The 24,350-nt window shown below is 36.0% G+C and overlaps 1 protein-coding gene across 2 annotated transcripts in view; it reads right to left on the bottom strand.

Moving 5' to 3' along the window:
- Window positions 1-24,350, bottom strand: part of CALCRL (calcitonin receptor like receptor) — a 61,805-nt gene that overhangs the window by 13,751 nt on the left and 23,704 nt on the right. For both annotated transcript variants that reach the window (XM_084522928.1, XM_084522927.1), the window contains 7 exons: window positions 13,719-13,818; window positions 13,122-13,266; window positions 11,696-11,806; window positions 10,654-10,766; window positions 7,669-7,760; window positions 1,874-2,000; window positions 143-296 (listed from right to left, as the gene is read on the bottom strand). In XM_084522928.1, coding sequence (XP_084379054.1) covers window positions 143-296; window positions 1,874-2,000; window positions 7,669-7,760; window positions 10,654-10,766; window positions 11,696-11,806; window positions 13,122-13,266; window positions 13,719-13,769 — 793 coding nt within the window. In that variant the 5' untranslated portion in view covers window positions 13,770-13,818. The remainder of the gene's footprint in view (window positions 1-142; window positions 297-1,873; window positions 2,001-7,668; window positions 7,761-10,653; window positions 10,767-11,695; window positions 11,807-13,121; window positions 13,267-13,718; window positions 13,819-24,350) is intronic.

Genomic DNA, 24,350 nt, shown 5'->3' with positions numbered 1-24,350 from the left:
AACACCACAGACAAAGAAGAGGGGTGTGTCATCATTATTCAAAGCTGCCAGTGCAGAGAAGCAACAGGACAGCTGTTCAAATTCTCATGAAAGGAGTAAAAGATAACATTGGCCTGACAATACAGAATGTGAAATTGCATACCCCAGCCAAGAAGGTAATACCACATCAAGTGCTGTTTCTCAGCAAAAACAGCCACCACAATAAGAGTATGCAGGTAAACGCCTTCACACAGCATCCAGAAGTAGTTGCACCCCATTAGGTACAGGTAGATGAACTGTGACACTTTGCAGCTAATCTGCAGAAAAAGCAGAGTACAACATAATTCATAAGTTGCAGCAATCTCACAGATTTAATTTGCAAAATGGAGAAAATACTGCTTGAGTCAAATATTCATATTTAGTTTCACTATTTTCACTTTTCACTTTTTTCACTATGCTTACATTTTTTTTTTTATTTTTATGGAATTAAATTTCCATACTTCATGGTGACCAAGTTAGTAACTGTGTCTGTATTCTTATTAAAGCTGACATGAGAACTCTGAGTTTCTCCAGCATAATGGCAGAAAGCAGTAATGATATTTCTCTTTATTGTAAATATTGGCATAACTGACCATTCCAATCAAATGGGGGTCTTTAAATTATTGAATGGTAACTACATGAGAAAATGGACTTTGTTGAAGCTAATTCCCCTTTGGTTATACCAGTCATGCCATAGCAAATGATTTACATGTTGAAAACACTTCAAAAGATCCCAATTTCAACCTAGTCATAACTGAACTTAGGGCCATGGGACAACTCATACGGTAGGTTCTAATAACAAGCTTTCTTGTTGGCATATATCTGTATTCAAAATATCCTCAGATATTCTTCAATTGAAATGGTTGTAGCTTATTGTGAAGAATAAAATGTGAGGTTGTTAAAAAGAAGTTATAACTTGCTCTTTTAGACACAGCATGCCTTCTTTTTTTCTTCTGACATTGCTCCGTTTGAGTGATTGATCTCGTTATGGCACTTAGCTTAAACCAAACACAATATTGCTTTACCACGTTCTACTACCTAATTCACTTACTGATGATTATTAGCAGCTATCTCAGGCATATTATCCAGAATTTTTATGAGCTTTTGAAAGGTTAAAGAGAATTTATCTTTTTACTTGATTCCAACAGCTTCTGGATTTTTGCCCTAACTTTCACAGAATTTAAATTTATCTTCCAGGTCCAAATAAAAATAAAGCCATAGTTAGGGATTTGTTTGTTTATGTATTTGATTTTCAGGCTCTTCCGTTGCTATAACTCCTAGCCTTTTGGGACAGGCTACTGATTCACGCTTAACCCAGTATTATCAGGAAATGAGAGAGAGACAAATCAGACCCTAAGGGTTGGATTTTTTAGTCTTCTTTAGTGTCAGTTTGATCTCCCTTCACAGAAAAATTAATTCTCATTACAACTCAAGATGGCAAAGCAAAAGCCACATGAAAGTAGCTGACTGCCAAAATACATTCTAGAGCCTTTTTTTTTTTTTTAAACTGCCCTTTCTTGGTGAATTCAACTGTCATAACCTCTCTTACATCATCTAGAATAGGCTGCTTCCTTGTCGTTGTTTCAGCGCAGACGTGATCTGTACAAATTCAGAAGAGCAGTTCAGTATGCTCTGTCTCTGAAGCTGTTTTATTATTTCGAAACCTCAAATGTGAAATGCCCAAATCACTGTTAGCCATCTGTTGAAATACGTAACATGGTTACACCGTTACTGAACATTTTAACCTTGCTATGTACATCATTTCATCAACTATTCATGCCTCATTTATCCCTTCTGCATTGCTGAAGTTTTTCACATACAAATCAACAAGGCTGCCAAATATACTTTCACTTACTGGATTAGTTGCAACTAACTCCTGATTGTTGGCAATTGCAGTCAGTGAAATTATTGTTACAACAGAGTTGCAAACAAAAGAGAAAAATAGATTTTTATGCAGGGTAATCCTTTGGCAACTCAAGCTCCTAGAAAAGAGAAACAAGAACAAATGAATACACGAGGGGACAGCTATGCGTAATTGGGGACAACTCTGAAATTTTGAAATACTAGAGCTCTTTATTTATTATGCAGTCTTACATCAACCCTTTCTTCAACTCCAGTCCGAATTTAATAGAATAATGTGAAAGGTAACATCTCCCCTTAATCTCCACTTATTTGACCACAGCAGGAAAGTCAGTACATTCAGTTCCAATACATTCACAACTAAAGACCTGCTTTGTAGTGGTTATCTAAAAAGGATTTTGATATGGGTAATGTATAACATATTTTGTACGATTTATACATTTGTTTTTGTTAGTACCTGATTATTTCCCAATTAATCATCATACCTGAGCCTGAGGAAATTGTTCTACTCTATGTTTTCATTTATCCAGAGCTGTCAAGATTTTTGGAGGACAGTTCTATTCTACTCACATTCTCAGTCACTTATCTCCCCTAATCCTATAGCTACAGAAATACCCAGTAAGTAAATAGTGAATAACTGATCTGAACTTGTATATAACCAAGTTATAAACAGAATATTAACAGTTAAAATGCCATATATAAATGCATTTGTGTTCATTTTCAACATTTCATTTGAACACTGCAATAAAATTAAAAGGAAAAAATTACTTTCAAATGTTTAAAAAAATAAAATCCAAACATTAATATTAATATTAATTATTAATATTAATTAATATTAATATTAATCCAAACATTAACATTAATATTAAACTATAGCTAACAATGACCATTGTCATAGCAAATTTCTGTTTATGTGCCATTCTATCAGGTCTAGCTTAGTGCTACCGCAAGAGACAGAGTGCTGCTCATGCAAGTTTTTCCAAAAAAAAAAAAACAAAAAAACACAAACACAAAAACAACAATTTTACAGACACAAAAGATAGAAAGCCTACATAGAAATAAAAACAATTCAGATCATTAGAATATTAAAGCACAAAATTCCTGAAATAACATCCAAATAAATTCCAAATAACATCCATTTTGCTATAGAAGCAGATGATCGTTTTTTTAAAAAATGGGTAAAAATGACTGTTTTAGGTTTAGAATAGAGTGTGCACAGCACATAAGAGTAAATTGACTAATAATCATACAGCATGCCAGAGGCAGCAGATGGGTACAGAGCCCATCTTGCAGCATTCGCATTCCTTGGAAAAACCTACCCAACTGGCAGAGAGAGGTGACTAAAGGCTGGTGAACAGTGGAGACGCCTGTTGGTTATTTCCAAGAAAGAACCCAGTTACCCAAGCCTGTGCTGTATAACTGCATCTCCCTCCCTCCATGTTTTAGGCAGCAATATGATGTACAACTAATTCGCAAAATGGAACAGCTCAGCTGGGGGGTAAAGTCTATCACTTTCACAGGCAACTGCTTTTCACTTGTAGAAATATCAGAAATACACGGACAGGGTCAGCAAGGGACAAGTCTGAATTGTCACACGGGGCGGGGGGGGCGGAGTGGAAATCAAGTTCTAAGTTTTCTAGCTTTTTCAAACAACATGCCTGAAATAAAGATAAAGTATAGACATCAGTGATTTATCTTAAAGTTGGGGGGCCAGCAGGACAGGAAGGAGAAGAACTTTATATTTTGAGAGAGAAATACAGAAATAGAATAGTCACAAAAGCTAGAGGAGCATGTTGAAATCTGTTGAGAACACAACGGATGAAACATGAAAACAAATGACCCCACTAACAAAAGAGATGGTCAAAAAAAGACAGCCTATAGAGATTACACTCCTTGGTTGCATTCTTTGCAACTATCACAAGAAGCGTGCATGAAGCATCCCAGAGATACATGGAGTAAGCAAATAGGTTGAGATATGCACAGCGTAATACCAGGAATCAGGCAGAAGAGGTTCTGCAAATCACACCATGGAGCCCTGAGGCTAAATACACTGAATTCAGGGGAAGGAAACCACTTAAGGAACCAGTGGTGCCACACAGAACACAGATCAACCCTACATAAACTCCTGGTTGCCAAGCTTTACTTGACTGAGGAAAACACGAAAAAGTGTCCAAAATACAGAACACAGCTATGGATATAAGTTAAGTGATAAAGTGTATCTCACAAGGCTTTTTTTTTTTTTTTTTTTTTTTTTAAATCCTTTTAATGCCCAAAACATAAAGCATTGATTATTAACATATGCATAGTGTTTATATTCTTTGAGTATGCATCCATATCTTCTTCCTATATGGCTCATATAGAAAGAAAGTAAGCAACACAAGATTCCAGCTAACAGCTCTGTGTAAACAAGTCCTGAAGAACCCTGGAAGTCTGTCTGCTTATTGTTAAGATTCAACACAGAGGCAAGGAAAAGCACGTACAGCTAATGGGGCCATCTCTCAGGGTCATCCAGCAGCTGTTCCTGTTGAATATTCAAACACACCCATCCACACCCACCTCCACCCATGCATAAAAGGATTGAAAGGATCACCGGACAAGAAACAAGAAAGCAAGACTGCTGACATTTAAAAACGAAGACTGCTTTTGGTAATAAAAGAATTTCTTCCTAAATCTCCCCACCCTCCCTTTTCTGTTACCCTTCCTATAGACCTTCTGTTTTTCTTAGTGACATAATGCTCTTTAATCATTTAATTCTCCTAATTATGATCTAAGACCATTCAAAAGACTTATTGCTGGATTAAACCCTGTGCAGAAAAATAAAAATAGACCTCCTGCTAAATTATATATTTCCTCTTTTCATTCGACTCCTGTATGTCTTGGGCACTGTGGAAAAAATCATTTCTCCAGTACTTCCAGAAAAGAAAAAAAAAGGTAACGTTTTCAAAAACACCTAGATGTGTTTGGAGTCTTTTTTTAAAAAAAAAAAAAAAAAAAGATACTAAAATGCAGCAAGATTCAACCAGTGAGACCCATATATTCACATGAGAAGAATTAGCCTTTCAGCTGAAATTAACTTCAAGTTACTTAGGAACCCCGTATCTACCAATCTATCATCCAGCTGTTTGCCCAGTCTATGTTTACTGTTGCTAACCCCTGTGAGTGCTGTTCTGTGAGTTGACATGATGCTTGATTAACAGTTTCTCCTTTATTTCATTTTTTGTTGTTTTTTGTGTGTGTATCTTTGAAATTATAGCTTCCCTTTCTCTGAATGCACTGTTCTATTCTGTTTTCTGTTGCCTACTTTTCTTTATGAAAACAACCTTAGAATTATTTTAAGAAAAACTTCCTATAAGGCACGTGTGATTTACAGTACATAACAGAACAGGAATGCAGAGCCACTGCAAAAAGTTACTTTTATCTGTCATAGATGAATTATCAGATAGGAAGATCAGAGTTCCAAGCTTATAGCTTGTTTTTAAAACAAGAACTCCAACCCACTTGGAGAACACTGGCAAAGTATTTCTAATGAGGTAGTTTTCTGAAGAAAAAATTTCAGTTGAAAAATAAAATGCACTAAAATCTGAAAAAAAATAAAGTCAAAATCTAAATAGTTTATACTTAAAAAACTGAAGATAATTGAAAAAAAAAGTAAAAAAAAAAGTCAGTTTTCCTATGGAGAAATATCCCATCTTTCTGATCAACCCTAGAGTTATTCTGATGGTCAGCAAGTCAGCAAATGTCATCTGGAAATTATCGATCTGCTAACAGGATAAATTATCTGGAAATGTGGCAAGTTCATAAGCACCCACACACAATAGCAAAAGAGAAATAAAGGAGAAAAAGAAGTCCACCTGTTAAAGCTACGAATAATTACAGAACATTCAGCTGATACATAATACATCCTGGTATTAATCTAGATCCTTAAATATCCTTCTGGTACTAAAAATACTTTAGAAGAACTGCATATCCCAAGAGAACAGCTTGTAGAGAACTTTCTTTAGCTTCCTTTAATTTTTTCAATTTCTTTTTATATCTGAACATAACCACAGTCTAGAATTGTGGTTTGTGGATCTGGATTAATTCCATGTGGTTCTCTGAGGACAGAGGATCCTTCTACCAGAGGGAGAAAAAAGTCCCTGGAGGATATGACAAACATAGCATCGTTCTAATGGTAGCAAAGCAAACCACCTTCTTTTGCAGTAAGTGCCACAAGTGGAGATGAAATTGGCTTGGTTTTCATATTAGAGTACAGAAAAATTGTTCTTTACTGTCTCTGAGCTCTTAAAATCATATTCAATATCTTTTTATTTTCTCCTTAGAAGTCTATGTCAAAGCATTTTTTCTACCATGGGAGATTTTATTTTTTATTTTTATCTTGAACTTTGTCTTGTGAGGTTTACAGTAATAGCATTGCACTTTTTTTTTTTTTTTTTTTTTTTAATGCAAAATCAACCTTATAAAGACTTGGGGCCATTTCATGTTTTGATTTTGTGGAGGGAAAGTGAACTTGGAAATAGTTGGGAACAAGTCAGAAAAAGCTGAGAAGTAATCTTGAATACTGTATTTCAAAGAGAAGCTACTAAGTTGAAACACTGTTAGGAATTCATTGCAAATTTAGGCAAATAATGCATATCTAAATTGGAAACGTGATAGCCAGCCAGGTGTGACTAACAACGATGATATTTAGCAGACATTTGCAACCCCTATCAAATCAAATCAAAGTCCAGAGCATGAGAAAAGCAAAATCTGACCCATCCCCACCATTACTGGTATACATGCTACTCATGTTTACATATTAGGAACAATTATGGGTGGGGTGAGATGGTAGCGGTAAGAAACACGTAAGTCTGTAGAGCAGATCTTTCTTTTCCAATGAAAATCGATGCAGATTGAACTACTGTGAGTTAACAAGGAAAGCCTGCACTGTGCAGTGCAGCATTTGGCAGAGCTAACAACTCATCTCTGACAGCACTGCACTTTGCCTCAGCTCTGCTCGTGTGGCAACACGGGTTTCAGTGATCCTGGTTTCAGCTTTCTACTAAGCCTCATCAACTTCTAAGAAAAAAAAAAAGTTTCATAGGAAAGAGCTCGCAAAATGTGAAGTACTAAGCAGACGTAATTTTAAAAGATCCCTGCAGTATGCTGCACTTCGTCATGACATTGGTAATACACGGCTCAAACTTTCTTGCCAGAAGATACTATATTAACTTGTAGTCAGTGGATAAGGCATACCATCACAGTTGTAACGTGGTGAATAATAAAAAGGGGGGTTATTTTTATTGTTCCCATTCCTAATGTTGCTCTTAGCTTTGTTTTCTTTACAATTTATCATATTTTGTGGCTACCTACTTTGGAATAGTACTTTATCCATCATATATCACCAGTATTTTGCTTTCCATTTTCTGTTTACTTTGGTCCATGCTTGACATACCCACACCTTCAGTTATTATTAAAAACAAGCAAGCAAGCAAACAGCCCTCCTTCCCCTGCAAACACTTTTAATAATTGTTATGTTTTCTAGTGCCAATTTCCTATTTCTCATTTTCAACATATGCTACACTTTTTAATTTGAAGACTTGGAATTTTAGGTATCTGAGAAAAGAAACCTAAATTTTTATTATATCATCATGTTCAATGCCAATCCAATATACTGATTTTTTTCACCTTCTTGTTCTGTCTAATATTCTGGGATATCTAGTGTTCTAAAAGTATTGAAACTATGATGCAATGACTAATTTTACTTATTTTACAAAGTTTACAAATTTTACAAAGAATTTTACTTATACTTACTTAAAATAAAAGAATATGCCAAGAGAAATCAGAAGTGATGCAATTGAGAGACCATGTCCTATAATGGCCAAATAATACAAGTTCAGAGCCGTCTGCAATACAAGAACAAAATCAAACACTTGTGATGCATATACAACTATTATTAATAAGCACAAGCACATCTCTTCTACTTACAAAATTATTATAACAGGATGAAGATAATAAAAACATTACTGATAATGATGAATCAAATCCAGAATCCTGCAAATCAACATCTTACTAAAATCTCTTTCTGTAGGGCACGTAACAGATTGAATGAAGTTGCTATGACTTAGCAGTTCAAATGTTAGTTTTTTTTAAACTATGTACGAACTATGCTTCTTCTGAGTATTTATATAAATCTGGTTATTTATGTTACTGTGCTGGGTGCTCTCCTGTCTGAGGCTTGACTCATCTATTTATGCATCTCTTAAGCAAAACATGTTAGTGTGCTTTACATATTAATTTATTTATTTTTTGCTCATAAATTTTTCTCCCATCATTTGAAAAAATACTTCCTTCCAAGAAAGCTGTGATTGTGATATTGGAACACTACCTTTCATTTCAAGAATGAAAAAAATTTACAACTCAAAAATAGTAAAGACTAAATGCTATTATTCAATAAATCTACCATCAAATTCCAGTATTATGAAAAGCTAGGTACATAGCAAAAATAAAAATGAAGAACTGGTGAAGTAAATATTTGTCATATATGCATGTTAACATCAATTCTTTCTCTAGTAACAAAACTATTTTCAGTTATGGAATCTGTTTCTCAAAATCACTTAGTTGGCATTAAATACAATATAACCATTTTGCACACAAGAAAATGAAGATCTTTGGATTTAACCTTTTCCTATCACAATAAAGTATAATTATATCTACAATCTATTAGGAAGAATCCTTGGGCTCATATACTCCGTAGTCTGTGTCTCCAATTTAAGCTCTGAATGGTTGCAGCCTGCTACATACATATGGACTTTTCAAATCACATAAGGAGATTCAAAGTAAAGCTTTAAGAAATGTTATTAGATGAGACAAGGGTACCTATTTGTAGAATAGTTAGAATTGTAGAATAGCTAGAATTTTTTAAGTTATTATATTTTTTAAAAATATATAAAAAGGGAGTTAAAGTAATTCAGTAGTTTAAGTGAAATTTTCATAAGAAATCTGGAATTGAGAAAACAAGTGCTACCCTGGAACAGTAAAGACTGTCTATGTATGTATTTCTACGGAAGGTCCATATGACATCCCACATGACAACCTCATTCAGTGACCAATTTAAGACAAAAGTAGCATGTTTAAGATTTTGAACATTTCTGCACAATTTAGAACTGGCCCTAAACAGTGGTACGCTAGGGACTACAGAGGGACTGTAGTGGTATGCTAGGGACTACCATGACAATAAGAATTGAGCAATGGACAAGAGCCATGTTTATTGTGCATTATCTAACCTGCCTTGAAAGAAGGCCACAAAGAAGCTCCTCACATTATTCATACAGGAAGACCTGGAGTGATCTAATCCTCTCTGAATAAAATTCTCTCAATTTCTAGTCAAGTATTACCAAGAAACAATGAGTTGATAAATCTCTACTAGTAAAATTAAACTGCCATGGACATACTCAATTGATTTGAGAAAAAGCAATGCAGGAGTGCTTTAGCATCACCTTTTCTCAATGTTTTTTTCTTGGTAAATAACCTTAAACACTCTGACAGCAATGATGCAAGCAGTTAGGATCCCTATTAGTATCAAGAATACTGCCATCTAGTCTATCTACTGTTAATGTGCTTTTTTCCCCATGAGGCCTAAATTCACTCACAGTCTATCCTTACATGTTATATTTCTATTTTGGGGGCATTTATGGTGTCATTTTACTGCTTCTTCCCATGCCTGAATGTGTTTTATAAACATTATGAATACTACTAGTGGACACAGAGGCTTTTTGCGGGGGTGGGGGATAGGAATATGCAATTGTATCTATTGTACCCTCACATATCACAGACTGTCTCAGCAGTTGGAGCTTTACCACATTTTTTTCCCTAAATTTGCCAATGGATGGACATCCAAGCTAAAGTCTATGGAAGTGCCATCTATATAGATACCCACACAAATTAGAGTGCACACAGTCTACCTTTGATACATAGAAAAAACAAAAACAACAAACAACTCACAAAGCATGTTTTTTCCATTTGTGTGGGCAGCTTAGTAATTCAAAAACTGAAAAAAAGAAATTGCTCTTGTGAGCCAGGACACAAGACATTCACAGGGAAAGGGCCACAGGGGAAAAAAAACCCTAGCTAACACTTCTTATCACTTACTAACCTTTGGCCTTCAAAAATCCTGTGGTCAATCCACTCAACTAAAGCTTGCCTACACTTTTGTAAAACAGAAAATATTAGCTCTGCTTTTCATATTACATTGGAAAACAAAACAAAATTAAAAAATAAAAATAAAAAATCCCAGTTCTTAATGCTGCCTGGAAGATGTAGTAAGTCCAAATAAAGCTGTGGACCTGCTGAAAATCTGTCACTATGAGTTAATTGGATAAACCCATGCACTTAGCAGGATAGCAGGGTCTTCAAGAGAAGTGCAAATGTCCTGCAGTTCTGCTGAGCTTGCACCCTACTTCAAAATTACAGAGCAAAATGTAACGGATGTTCTTTTAAGGAGTACATTTTGCTTACCAGTAGGTGAATATGGATGGCATAGACAAGTACTAGTACTAGTTCACATTTAAAATACCCACAAACAAAAATGATAACATATTAATCAAGTAGTTAAAATCAGCTGTGAAAGACTTTTTTTTTTTTTTTTTTGAGTCTGCTGTTAACAATACATCCTTCTTATTCTGCACGTTTTATCTTTTTGCATTTTGATGTTACATTAACTCTGCTGCCTAATTTTTGAGATGTTAAATTGTTCAGACCAATTTCTTAACTGGTGACATGCATTTGTTCATTTCCTACCTTCACTTTTTCATGCGTATAGATATTACACTGGGTGTAGTTTGTCCACGTCCTGTTGCTTTCTGGGTGTCTAAACCAGTTCCCACTTGGATCACAGATCTTCGTCACTTTTTCTACAGCCAAAGTAGTTGGAAAGAAAAACAAAAAAAGAAAAACAAGACGAAAACACAACAGTCAGCACTGAAGCTCTACTTCCTGATGCCTAGTATTTCACAAAAAAAAAGATTGGCAAACAAATGACAGCTTTATTAATAAGACTAGAGAGACACTGCTTGTTACTATGAATTCTGAGAAACTAGAGGCCATTGCTTTTGCTTGGCAAGGGCAACTGATGATCTGTTCTTCTTAAGAAAATAAATAGATTTTCCTCTTCCAATCCAGTTAAGTATCAAAATATATGAAACCGTTGCAGAACTACCAGATGAAGTGACAGGAATGGCTTCTTTAATATCCAAGACATAAACTGATGTCTGACATCCTACCACTGTAAATTAGGATTGGACAGGCAGGAAAATATTAATAGAGAAACTGCTCAAGAACCAGACTGGAAAATTTCCGGGACCATATGATGATTTCTACCTAATCAAATGAAGAAAGGCATCAAAAGACCTTGGGAAATACTAAATGCAGTAGAAGCAGACATCTATGACATTTTCCACATGCTCACAAATGCAAAGTTAAGCTAACAGAAATAGGAAAAGATTCATTTGGAGAAACTCTTATTGACTTCAACAGCTAAACTGAGGTAAAATAAATAATGTTTCTGCTTATTTCTCAGAGGGAAAATCTCATCTCTATGAAGAAAGAACTGTCATCTAAATTCTATTTGTATTTCCTCATCTACAGAATCCTACTAAGGCACATTTGAAAACAAAACAAAAACAACAAAACCACTAACTTGCCAATATTGTATGTGATAAAGGGAAAGTTAAAATAATGGATTTGGAGTTAGTTAAATTCTAGTACATTTGTGACTTGAGTGGAGCAAAGAGTAGGCTTTTTATTAAGCAACGTGTTGATGCAGAAGCCCGTGCATGCTTACCTGATGGATTGAAATCCTGAAAGTAGTCAGGACAACGTTGTACTGACACAGTACCTGCAGCAACATCACTCCAGCACAACCAGCCATCCCATGTCCTGTTACAGTAAGGACCTACGAACAAGTGGACACCTGATAATAAACTCACAAACCTCCTTTCACAAGTAAGGTATCTTTTGAAAGATGAGTCTTTCAAAAGTAAGATATAGCACTGCATATGTTAAGTTTCTCACTTGCAGCAATGAGTTTTCTTCATAAAGAAAAAAAGCAAACATAACATTTAGCAACAGTTAATTATAACTTCATGTAATAGAAACAGCTTCTTACATGTATATTTCTTTGAACATGTTTTAGAATATGTCATCATTTACCTTTAAACAGTCTACATCTACAGTTTACAAACCTCATCAGATTTAGAGCATGGTAGGGTAACATTCTTTGGGAAAAGCAAAATATATCAACTCAGACTGAATAATGCACATGAACAAAGAGCCTTCAATTTGCAAAGACCATTTTAGTGAATGTATTTACACTTTGGATGTACACCAAGCCTCTCTAATATGTGTTTACTAGTTCATCGAAAACACACCGGTATCCTAGAAGCCATCAGAAAGCCCACATGGGAGGCAGCCACAGTTCCTTGTCCTCAGGTAGAGCTGAGCCTGCAGATACTTCTCTAACTGCTCCGGGACAGGGATGTCATAGAGTCCTTGTTCTGGAGCCTGTTTCAATGCCTCACTGAACTAACACAGATTTTTAATATCTATATGTAGGCATGCAGAATGACTGACCTACAGATTTGAAAATATTTTTGTATCTTCCTTCAGTTTCCTATTCAACACGTAATAACATCTTCTCCCTGCTCCCTAAACTATCTCAAAGGATGCGTATTTCAAACATCACATAGTTCCTCTTTGTATCTAGAGATTTTCCCATTTGTCCAGATCCTTTTAAACTCGTGGTTCCCTGGGCTGGACATAAACTTACACTGTCATACTCATATCCATTTCTGACCTCCAGACATTGCTTTTCTCCAAAGAAACATTTCAGAAGAGAAAAATACTCCGTGTAATTATCTCTTTTTTTCCCCTAAACCGTTGAATGCTTTCAGAAGTTATGAAGTTGGAAATAATTTCCATTTTTTAATCTGGATATCTGTTTAAATTACCATTTTCTAATGTCATCAGAAATAAAAGCTTTGTGTTATTTACGATATAGTGGATGTAATTCAATGAGCATTACATTAACTGTAATACACAGTATTACTCTGAGTTCCAAAATGATGTTTCTAAAATATGGTATGAACAGAACCTGAAAAAATTGTTATCAATGTAAGCAATGACTAATATAACAAAAGGATCCTGGATTACTTCAGTTATATCTATCGACCACCTCCCTCTGGAAAATCTTATGAGAAAATAAACTCTACCTTCTTTCCTATGAATGGGATCTTGCATAATTTTCTGGTAGCATTCATACTGTGCTGTCATAATTTTATTCCGTGTAACACTCAGTTGAGCGTAGTCCTCTGTTATATTCTGATGCCCCTCAGCTGGTATGGCAGTGGCAAAAAACTAGGAAGAATAAGACTTATTTTTAGCAAGTCACTTTTAAATGTATTTTTAATGAATTTGGATCTACTACTCACATAAAAACTGATAAAAGTTTCTTTAACTTCATTCACGTTAAATATTATGTTTCACATATTATTTTACTGAAGGAAAGTGATCTTAAATCTTACTACTGACAATCTGATTTTGTAGTTTTCTGGCTGATATAGGCATATCAACAATTACCATAAACTTCTCTGCTAGCAAAAGATATGCTGGCTTCAACAGAGGTAATTAGTTTGTTAGCATAGGAAATAAATGGAGGATATAAGGCAGTAAAGATTCTGCTTTGTGGAAACTATATTTGAACTTGTTAGCTTTTAGAAAATAGCAATTTCTCTGGTGTTCTGTACATACTTGGATTACACACAAACTGGAATTCGTTAAAGAAAATATAAAAAAAAGATAAAACTCACCATAGTAACCAAGAGGAAGAACAGCAAAAATGTGATCCAGTTTTTTGTCATTTTTGTATCTGGTGCAGTGTATTTTATGTTGCAATCAAATGAACTCAAACTGCAATGTAAAAAACAGGAAAAAAATGGTAAACCACAAAAGCCAAAACTGATAAAAGACTTGATATTTTCTTTCTGCAATAGAACAAATCAATGGAAGTCCACTGAATTTTTAGTCTCACACGGTGCCATGTGATGATATACATGGGGATGTATAATATGATGAGAAGAAAATGCCACCAATTCACCAGTAGCAAATTCCAGCAGCCAGGTTTTTGCTGCACCAACACCTCCATCTCTCACAGGAAAGGCAGGAAGGGCTACCCACTGCTTCAGCTAACACCACTTCTCTGGAGGATTTGCCCCAGTTGGGAAACTGGTACCCACTCTGACAAATACGTGGCAAGTAACAACTTTCAAAGCTCAAGATCTGAGTTGGCTCCTTGACATCTCTGCTTTGGGCAACTAGACCATGCTGCAGTTCAGTGTACTCTAAAGTAGACTTAGATTTCTACACACACACAATTATTTCCTATTCTCTTCATACCAGCTGATTTTTAATTTTGCTATTTCTGGAAGAACAGATCTAATAAGTAGCTGCTTTAACCGAAAGTCACAACCTTGTAAGGATAAAAAAGGCAACATAAGAGATAGTTGCAAGCTATAAAATAGTTTCTGTATATACAGTAGCTGTCAAATATATAGATAACAGAATGATTCAAAAAAGCTGTAATTATCTGACAGTACAGACTATTCTAGAATTTGATCCTTAAAGTGTACAATGCAACTAAGGCAAAAAATATACAAAATGATTTCTTAAGCACCTTGATCACCTGTTTTGCAATAGAATAAATCATAGAAGGATAGAATTCTGAGTAATAGGACGAACAGCATTTTGTAGGCTATACACTCTACACAATATGAGAGCACTGTTGTTTATTGTAAAACTTGATGACAATACAAGAAGCCTGTTGTAAAATCAATTACTGTTTTACCTGTTTAACTCAGAGTAATCTTTCTCTATTTTTACCACTGGCATGCAATCCTCTAACACTGATTGCTGGAAATTGCTCAGGTAATTCAGCAAGACGCTGAAATTCAAATATGCTGTTTGGAAGGTTCTTAAAACACTAAAAGACAGACCAACTGATGTACATGAAATATATTCACAATGCACTCTATAGTATAATAGTTCTTCAGAAAATCCATATTTGATGAGAACTGCAGTGAATTGATTATTGCAAAAATCACTGTCTGACACATACAGAATGGCAACTTTATAGTGTTTATTACTGAAGACATTGTTAATAAAAACAATCTAAATATCCATGTGCAATGACTAAGGATTGACTGAATACAAAACATAAATGAAGACATCGTAATTAGTAAAGAGACAATATGATTTCAATTCTGCATGACAACAGAGGGCAGGGGTGCATACATTCAAATTTGTTACAATCCCTTAGTCAATTTCAGTTGTGCCTAATTATGTCCCCCTAATTCTAGTGGGGAAAGAAAGAAAAATAGCACTGGCCTTCTAAGGAAATCAGAATAATCTGCTTGTATATAAAGTAATGGAATAATCCTCTCTCTGTCTCTCCAATGTATGCCAAAACACATCTGCATAGGGTTAAAAGCCATACATGATGTGAACAGAACAAGGAAAGAGAGGAATCAAGTAGAACATAGCATCCTTAATTTAATATTAGTTTTTCTACTTGCATACAAAGAAGTTAGAAATAATTTTCTCCACAATAGTTCCAATAATCCTTCTGCTAAAAGGAATGTTGGATGGCAAATTTAGAATAAATGTTGGCAAATATTGCCCTCACTTAACCTTGCTTATTTTTATTTATCTAAAAGATATAATGTCACAGAAGCAATGGCAGAATTCATCTGCTTCGCTTCACAGCCCATGATCATTTCAATGTCACAGTATCAGAAGTCATCCTGTAGCCTGGTTCCTTTAAGGGTCTGAATCTTTTCTTATCTAGTGGTTTTGTAGACATTTCCTATCAAGTATTCCAGTATCCAGCATTAAATTATTAATTTTTCCCAGGAGGTAAAAGATTAAGTCAAGTCTATAATTCACTCAGTGCTTTCCACTCAGTCCACACAGTTACTAACTGCAAAGCCAAAAACTTATACATAGACAAAAAAATCCTCTTCCCGAACATCACTACTTTTGGATTTAATTACAGAATGCAGGGTGAAGGTCATTCAGATGCCTATTTGGACTTCAGCAAACCATTTATTGCATCATCAGATGAATTCATTCACTCAAAATCTATTCCAGTTGGTTTGGACAAGAACTTGTACAGGAAGATAAAACATTTTCTCAGGAATGGCCAGCAGTATGCTCAGTTCATTGACTGAGGTAGCAAGCCAGCACTCCTGAGAAAGTAAGGCTGCTTTTATTAATTGCCTGTTCAGATGAGCTGAAAACCAAACAATTCTTGGAGTGTTCTCTGCCTCTCCCAGCTGGGAAGTAGGAGATGCACAAGGCAAGGAAATTAACAGTAAATGAGAGACATCGTCAGATTTCTTTACAAAATAACGCTCCCCCAGTTGTTGCTCTGTTATTAAACATCTTTGACAACTCTACTGCAGGGATAAAAGGACATCTTTATTGGACCGAGATTAATTTGAGTGTAATGAAAGTTAACTTGAGGGAAAAGATGGTAGAGGCTTATTCAGAATCACCCAGTGCCACTCAGACAGTGGGGATCTGAACAAAAGCCATCAGGATTGTGATTTATATGATAGGTGTTGAAAGAAACTGTAAGCCAGTGGGAACACACTAGGACAGTTCTGCCTTATTGATTTTCCCAGTAAAGCACAATGTCAGTGGGAAGAGAATGGTGAATCTCAATAGCAAATCAGATCTTCAAAATCTCATTTTTGTTTTTAGTGTGTTCTGTACTGAACACCAAGACAGCTGAAAACAACGAAAAACAACCAACCAAAGACAAAAACAAAACCGCAACTCAGTAACCTTGAACTGCCTGCTTTTTGTCTTGATTGCATTCTCCATTGCCCAAATTAATGATACTCCACAGGCCCATGCAATGTTTCTCACTGATAGCACTGACATCTACTGAAGAAGAATTAATTCAAAAGGAACTGCAAGCTGAACTTAGCCAAAAAAAGTCACTGGTGTAGCTTTAACAGATGTTCACATTTCTCTTCCTCCTGCTTTCTCTACAGAGCCATCCATCCTGCCTCATCAGCTGTTTCTACTTTTAACCTTTTCCCATCCTCCCAAGAATAAATGTCGCCCTTGCTGAGCTCCAGACACTTCCCATTTCAATGGCAAACCAAAAGGGTAAACAAAAAATAAAAATAAAAAGTGGAAAAATACTGTTTTGAACTTCAATCATTTGACCACACTTAATGCATCAAGAAAAACCTCATGCTTCTACCCAAGGCAGTTACTCTTAAACTTGACTTGAAGTCCGAGTGCAGTTGCGTATGGGTGGCATGGGAGGGAGAGCCTACTTATACTTACATCATTGCAGGTAACTCCATTCTTATGCACAAACGTATTTCACTAATCAGCTGGTCATCTTTGATTCACCCAAGGAAAGAAAACATTTTCAATATAAATCACATTAGCTCTAGCAATGTTACAATCTTGCAACACTGAAGTTGAACGTGCATATATAGATGTATATCCTTCCTCTCTGGCTTAAAGCAGGGATCAGAATGGCTGTTTTCTTAACAAAAAAATCTCTTCCTGTTATTCTAGCACTCCCTGATTTTGTCTGGTTGGACTCCCTCTCAGATACAGGCTATTTTGATACAGGCTATTTTGTTATTTCTGATTCTTTTCAGAGAGGGGCATGTGATTCAAAGCATTTCAAACCCCGGGCAAGGTTTGGTTGTTTCAGTCCAAGGTACAGGCAAAAAAAAAACAAGTTGCAAAATGCCCAACCCTTTCCAAACATCCTTGATTTGAATTGCTGCCTTACACTGTTACAAAAATCCAGTGGTCTCCAATGGAACTAAAGAGTCATTTGCACCTCCATTCACATAAACCTTGAGAGAAAAACTGCCCGTTAAGGGACAGATTCTCTTTCAAAAATAAGGGCTTCTGCTCACCAAATTCATTTATTCCTGGAAGTGGACTAAACAGGCAGGGCAATTTGGAAATCTCCCTAACCAGGTAAAATGCTCTTCTGATTTCTGAGGGAAAATCTTCTGCCAAGATTTGGACCAAACTGCTCTGATGGTATCATAAAACATCTCACAGCTGTATGTGGGAATTTCTCTATCCTCCTAATAATTACGGGGTTAATAAGGCTCAAGACAGAACAAGTCTACCAAACTCTGGGTAACACAGTTTCATGACGTTATAATTCCCTGCTCACCATCACTTTGAACTAAGACCCAGTATCAGCACTTGCAGACTCCTAAAACCAGTGAGACAGGAGACAAAAAGAGTGTGATCTTCCCTGACATGACTTTACAGTACAGAAGCATTAGTTCTTCACAGCTTCCAAGAAACCTCACTGCACAAAAACATAAAAAAAAAAATAAATTCTCCTCATACAATTTTCAGCTCCTCAGGAATACTAGAATAGATTGCTGTGTGTACCACTGACTGGTAGCAAGCAGCAGCATGAAGACAGAACAGTGCAAAGAGCTTGCCTGAGAAATGCAAAAGGATAAACTGAGATCTCCTCCTGCACTCCAGAAGAAAGATGCTTACTCTTGAAGACCTCCACAAGTGAACCAGTAATTATGAAAAAATGTGCAATATTCATATCAACACTGTGAAAAATACTATAGGAAATAAACCAGAAGTACCACACGCCCAGTTTCTTTCAATATTTCATTCTCCAAACCCACAGCACCGCTCACATGCAAGGAGATATTACATAAAATGCCATATCTGTTGTGCTGCACACAAACTTTCCTTCCTCCTTCTACCTTCTTTTCTAGTAGCTTTGCCCATGGAGCAGCTGTGACACAACAGTATTTACTCTCTTCTTGGGGATTATATGTTAAAATAAATGGAGAAGAAAGAGGGGAACCTCATTTTTATTGTTTTATTATCTTAGACCAACCTCATCATGCATTAAGTGGTAGTTTAGCTCAGTATGAGAAAATACTGGCTGCTTATTTCCTAGGCCACGTTATGTGTGTTTCAAGATCTCCTGCTTACTGCAAGTAGAAAATTAGGTCTAGTTCCTAAAGATGTTTCACATCATTTATTCTATTAGCATGCAGATTGTTTGTTCATTTGTTTTTCCATCACTCTAGTAGCTTGCCAGAGGCCTTGCAGAGATTGCAGAACCATCTGTAGATAAGATTACACGGATTAAATTACTTCTGTGTACTTTTTCCCATTAATAGTTTTTGGCTACCATTCAGCTAAGTTTTGTCTCCTACATCCAACAGACACTACTAGCAGTTATTGACAACACTCTTGGCCATTTCTAATAATACCTAAAGTCATACGAACCAATCATAAAGGGATGGTGGTGTTAGTTTTTTTGTGTGGTGGAAAGACATGACTCACTATTTTGTAACACTTTTCCTCCTCTGTTCAGTTCAGAGGTGACATTATAAATTATCTGGAGAAGAAACACAAGCTACAGAGGTGCGGTTAAGAAGCCAACCCAACCCAACCAGCAACCACCACAAAAAAAAGAAAAAAAAAAAATCCACCTCAACAAAACCCTCAGTTATTCTGGGTTTGGAGGAGAAATCCTCCACAGGGTTCTTCCCCTGGAATATTCAGCAATTTCTGCTTTTGGGCGATATTACTCCTGGCTACATAGCAGAGAAATACAAAGACATTTCCTCCTTGCTCTTACATTGACAGGTCTTCTCTTGGCCTCTGTACTTTCAATGCCTTTTCTCTAAATTACAAAGGCTCTACCTTCCCCTTTCAAATATGTTGAACTTTCTGTTGACTTAAGAACATACATAGCCAGCAGTAGGAAATGCTGCAATTGCATGTGGAAGACAGACAACAACTCAACTGAGGATTAGCACAGCTACAATTTAGCAGTATCATTTAAAAGATATTTAATTGTGTCAAATAAATGCACATATGAATGTTAGAAATACCAAAGCAAAGTAATATTATCTAAGATAAGTAAGAGACACAGAACTCTACAGTTCCAAAATAATTTCACAAAGTTTTCTTGGTTCTAATATTTTCTGCCAATAGTACTGATTATTTTATTTTCTAAATAAAAAGCTCTACCAGAGTTCAACAGCAATAAATGTTTAACAACAGACTGACATTGAAGTTCTACAGCTTATTCTCTGGGATCCAGCTCTGATTTCCAACATTTTATAGTTCCTAGTGCCTTCAGATTTTTCTGTGAGTGCTATTTGTCTATCACTCTGTTGAAGAACTTGTGCTTACTTTACAAGCTTAACCCTTTTCACTCCATAGTCCGAACTCAAAATGTGCCTTGATTTCTAAAGTCCTTCAACACAGCTATGTATGCTACTAGGCATAATTCACATTTTGTTCAATGTTCTCCATCCATGATGTTTAAATCCTTTAGCATTCATGCAAGCGTGAAGAAACTTAGAAAGAAGGTTGCTCTGTCGAATAAAGTTATCTGTAAAATGCTAGACTGGTCAGTATCAAACGTTGTAAAACAGATTATTGGAAATGAGGATGAAAAGAGAATAATGACAGATTTAATTCCAAGAGCTGATTGATTAGGATGATTAGTGGTGGTACATTTCCCCCCCATTAAAGTAATTTGCTGGTATATTATTTTAAAAACTTCATTTAAAATATATTCAGCAAGCTTTAAGATTTCTCTTTCTCCAAAGCAATTGCTGTGTTGTGACAAGGATGTTCCAATTAATGTGTTAGTTTTAATAGAAGGGGATTGCTTGTGACGTTTTCTCTTCTCTGTGGACCTAACGATATTGAAAAGTTGGAGAGCTCCCACAGTCTTTTTATTAGGTATATTTGAATGACTCATTACCCTTTTGCCACTATCCAATCTGTATTTTCTCCTGTGTTCAACAACAAAAAATAAAAACCTAATTGAAACTGGAGAAAGATATTCACAGACACATGCAGCAAAACCTCATTTGTTACACCCCAAAATTCACAGGGACATGTTACTAATGTGGCCCCAAACCCAGTCAATTACACAGTATAGCCAACATCACGAGGATGTCACTGGAGTTACTGCATCTTCCTGCCCAGGCCCAAATTTTATGAAAATCAAAGAATGTCATAGGATAACTCAAACTGGAAGGGACCCACAGGGATCACTGAGTCCTGTCACTGCACTCCAGCTGCATCTTCAAATAGAGAAGCTGTGAAGTTTTCAGCAGAGCCCTCCATTAAGCATTTTGTTCCAAAGGCTCCCTCTCTCTTCCTATCTCCCTCTACAGCTCCTTCTGGCATGAATATGGCAAGGATTTGGACCAGGGAACACCAACACTCATACAGCTGCTACAGCGAGGCCAAGTTTCCGTAGTTATTTCAGAGTGCGGGCACAGTCCTTAGCCCTTTTTTCTGTGGCCATCAGAACTGTGAACCTTAACCATGTGTGCCAAACAAAAATGTTTCTCACCTCACTTTCCTCTCAGCTCGTGCCTGCCGACATGATAACAAAAGAGTAACCCACAAAATATCCCACGTGGTTCAGCAGCAGTGCAAGTGGGAAGGGCATACAATGGGAATTTTATCCTGGAGCACCCGCTCTGAAGCAGAGGGTCTCTCTGCTTGCTTCCTTTCTTCCTTTCCTCTCTGATCTCTCACATTCTGCTCCCTCTTTCCTCCATCTACTAACTGGGAAAGCAGTGGGATTTATTTCCAAGAAGGAACTTTTCATAAGAACATAGCTACGAGATGAAATTATGTAGATGAAAAATGTTATATTGGCCTCTCTGTTCCTAATTTTTTTCCACCTCCAAACAAAATCAGTGAATTAAAACAATGGCAGCATAAATTCATGACTTCATCTAATAGACCTTGAAACATTTGTATAAAAAACCCTTGCTCAGATGTTTGAAGTTCTTTTTTTTTCCAGACACTGCTTATTCAAGAGTGCAGAGCGAACTGCTGCTCTGTGCATGTCTTGCAGTCACTATTTTTATTTGAATGACTCTGCTCAATGCTGCTTACCAAGTAATGACCCGAAAGGGAACCAAAGGTTTCTTTGTGAAAATGATTACAGCATGAAGTCATTTTCTCAACTGGCCCCCTTTAGAAAGTTTTCTCTGTGTGCATGTGTGTATGTTACTTCTTCATTAAAACACGCTAATTTTACAGGAACAATATTTCTACAGTTCAAATAATTTTCTTAAGGTCAGAACAAGGCAATGGGAATGGGAGAATGGGTTAACCAAAGTGCATCATGACTTCTGTTTGTCCCAAGCCTACTGCTCAGGCTTTTTCTCACTGGCCCCAACCCAATTTGGCTATTAATTGTGTTCATGTGAAACTCACAGGTTTTAAATCAGAGTTTCTTCCTAGATTCACATTTAGAAATGTGAACATTTACATATAAATATACACAAAAACACTCTCATTCAGTTCAGTATATACTTTGATAATGTTTTCCAATATGATTTTTTTATGAAATTACTCATTTTTAGGTGGACTGTGCCACTTCAACAACTCAGAGCAGGATGGAGAAGTAGCAGGTGGCCAGGAAAGGGAACTGCTTATGCCAGCATAAACACAGTGCTGCTGCAACCACTGCATCAGGACCGGTGTCCTAACTTTGGGTTCACCTCTGGTCAGTCACTCGAACAGAAGTGACAAAGCAAACAGAGGTAAACTCTCAACAGAAATGGCTGAAGCACTACAGTCTTTTGATTTTGTGTTGAATTTCTTTTTTTTTTCCTCTCTTTTTTTTTTTTTTTTTTTTTTTGTAAATAAAAACAGACAAAAAAAGCATAATATGAAGAACTAAAATATTCCCAAAGTAGTCATCTTTTCACCAGTAATAATTGGTCTCACTGGAAATGAAATTTCAGATGGAAGTTCATACCAAATACTGGCATTTTCTCTCACAGGCTATTTCTGATGCATTTACTATACCAAAAAAAGTTCAGGCAAATTTATAGCAATTTTAGAAAAATTCAGCTTGGCATACATATTCAAAACAAAATAAACGACCAGCTACTTCAAAGCCTTTACCAGGTCAACTTAAGTCACCACAGTTCAGAACATTTCCTCTTAAATTTAAAATTTCACATGCCAGAAGTCAGAAGTGCAAGATCTGGTGTATTTCAGCCTTTGAATATTAGACATTACAAGTTATATTATGTTAAATTATCAAAACTATTAATCTGTCCTGTAACAAAAGCCAAGAACAAGCAGCAGCCAAAAACAACCTTTTGAATTCTAGTGGTCTGAAGCCTGTCTCCTTTCCTTTTTAATTACCTAGCTATTTCCTATCTTTATTATGTATTTTTTTTTCATCTGTTGTATTCCTCAAATGGCATTTGATCAACAACTAAATTGGACTCATACAGAGCGTGTAAGCCAGAAAGAAGATTGCAAGACTCAAAAACGTTAAAAAACAGAAGTAGTTAATCCCAATAATATGGAAAGAAAATACCTTCCACATATTTTTTAGACCTGTATAGCACTGAATAATGATTCCTAGCTGCATATTCATATAAGCAGGGTCTTGAGACCTGCACTGACTTTAGTCTTGACTTCTAAAAACAAGGCCTATACTCTACATGGAGAAGAGTCAAGGCTTGCAAATGACAGAAAAGAATGGAGGCGCATACTCAAAGGACAGATTAAGAACACAGCAACGTCAAAGTTTTTAACTTTACATTTATAACCACAGCTTTTTTTTTTTTTTTTTTTTTTCCCCTCTCTCTCCACATTCTCCTCACAGGCCGGCTGCAGAAATCACCTTAACATAGCCATAAAGCAGAAGGAGCAAAAAAGTTTTTTTTAACCCCCTACACACAATTCCTTCAAGTTAAGGCATGTACCATGATATTGCTATAGCCAATCATAATTTACAAGCAATTTTCTGCCAATCTGAGTTACCATTAGTGTTGACAAAGAGAAGAAAACATCACCCACAAGTGATTCTAAATGGGAATTCCCTTCATCTTCATCCACACCCAAGGGAATATTCACATAAGCGCAACTCTGACATGGATTCAAGCTTCTCAGAGTAAAGAAACACTCGTTTTGCTAGAGTTACTGTCAGTTTAGAATTGAATTACAGGATCATAGTAATTAACTAATCACCTTAACAACATGAGAACTGAGATTCTTTAAACTGCTACCAAGTGACTACACTAACTTCTCTTATGGTATTTACCCAATGTATTCTCCATTCCAATTTGAAAGCACACATAGAGAACATAGAACAACTGGCAGCAGTGTAAATTCGAGTCTCAAAAGTTTTCAATCCCCCACATAGCAGTGATGACCATCTGGACAGTTAGAGTCAAATTCAATCAACCAGAACATATTTACATGCTTATCTTTATCAATTATCTTTGACACTGTGCACTTAGTTTTACATGAGTAATTTCTCTTTTTCATGAGGCCAGTGTATCAGTCTGAATATGGACAGTAGAAATTATCTTTACCACTGACTGAAATATTTTTTGTGTCTTTTC

This window comes from Aythya ferina (assembly GCF_964211825.1).
Source record: "Aythya ferina genome assembly, chromosome: 6".
In the NCBI taxonomy this organism is placed as follows: Eukaryota; Metazoa; Chordata; class Aves; order Anseriformes; family Anatidae; genus Aythya; species Aythya ferina.
This window is presented reverse-complemented; position numbering and strand designations above follow the sequence as displayed.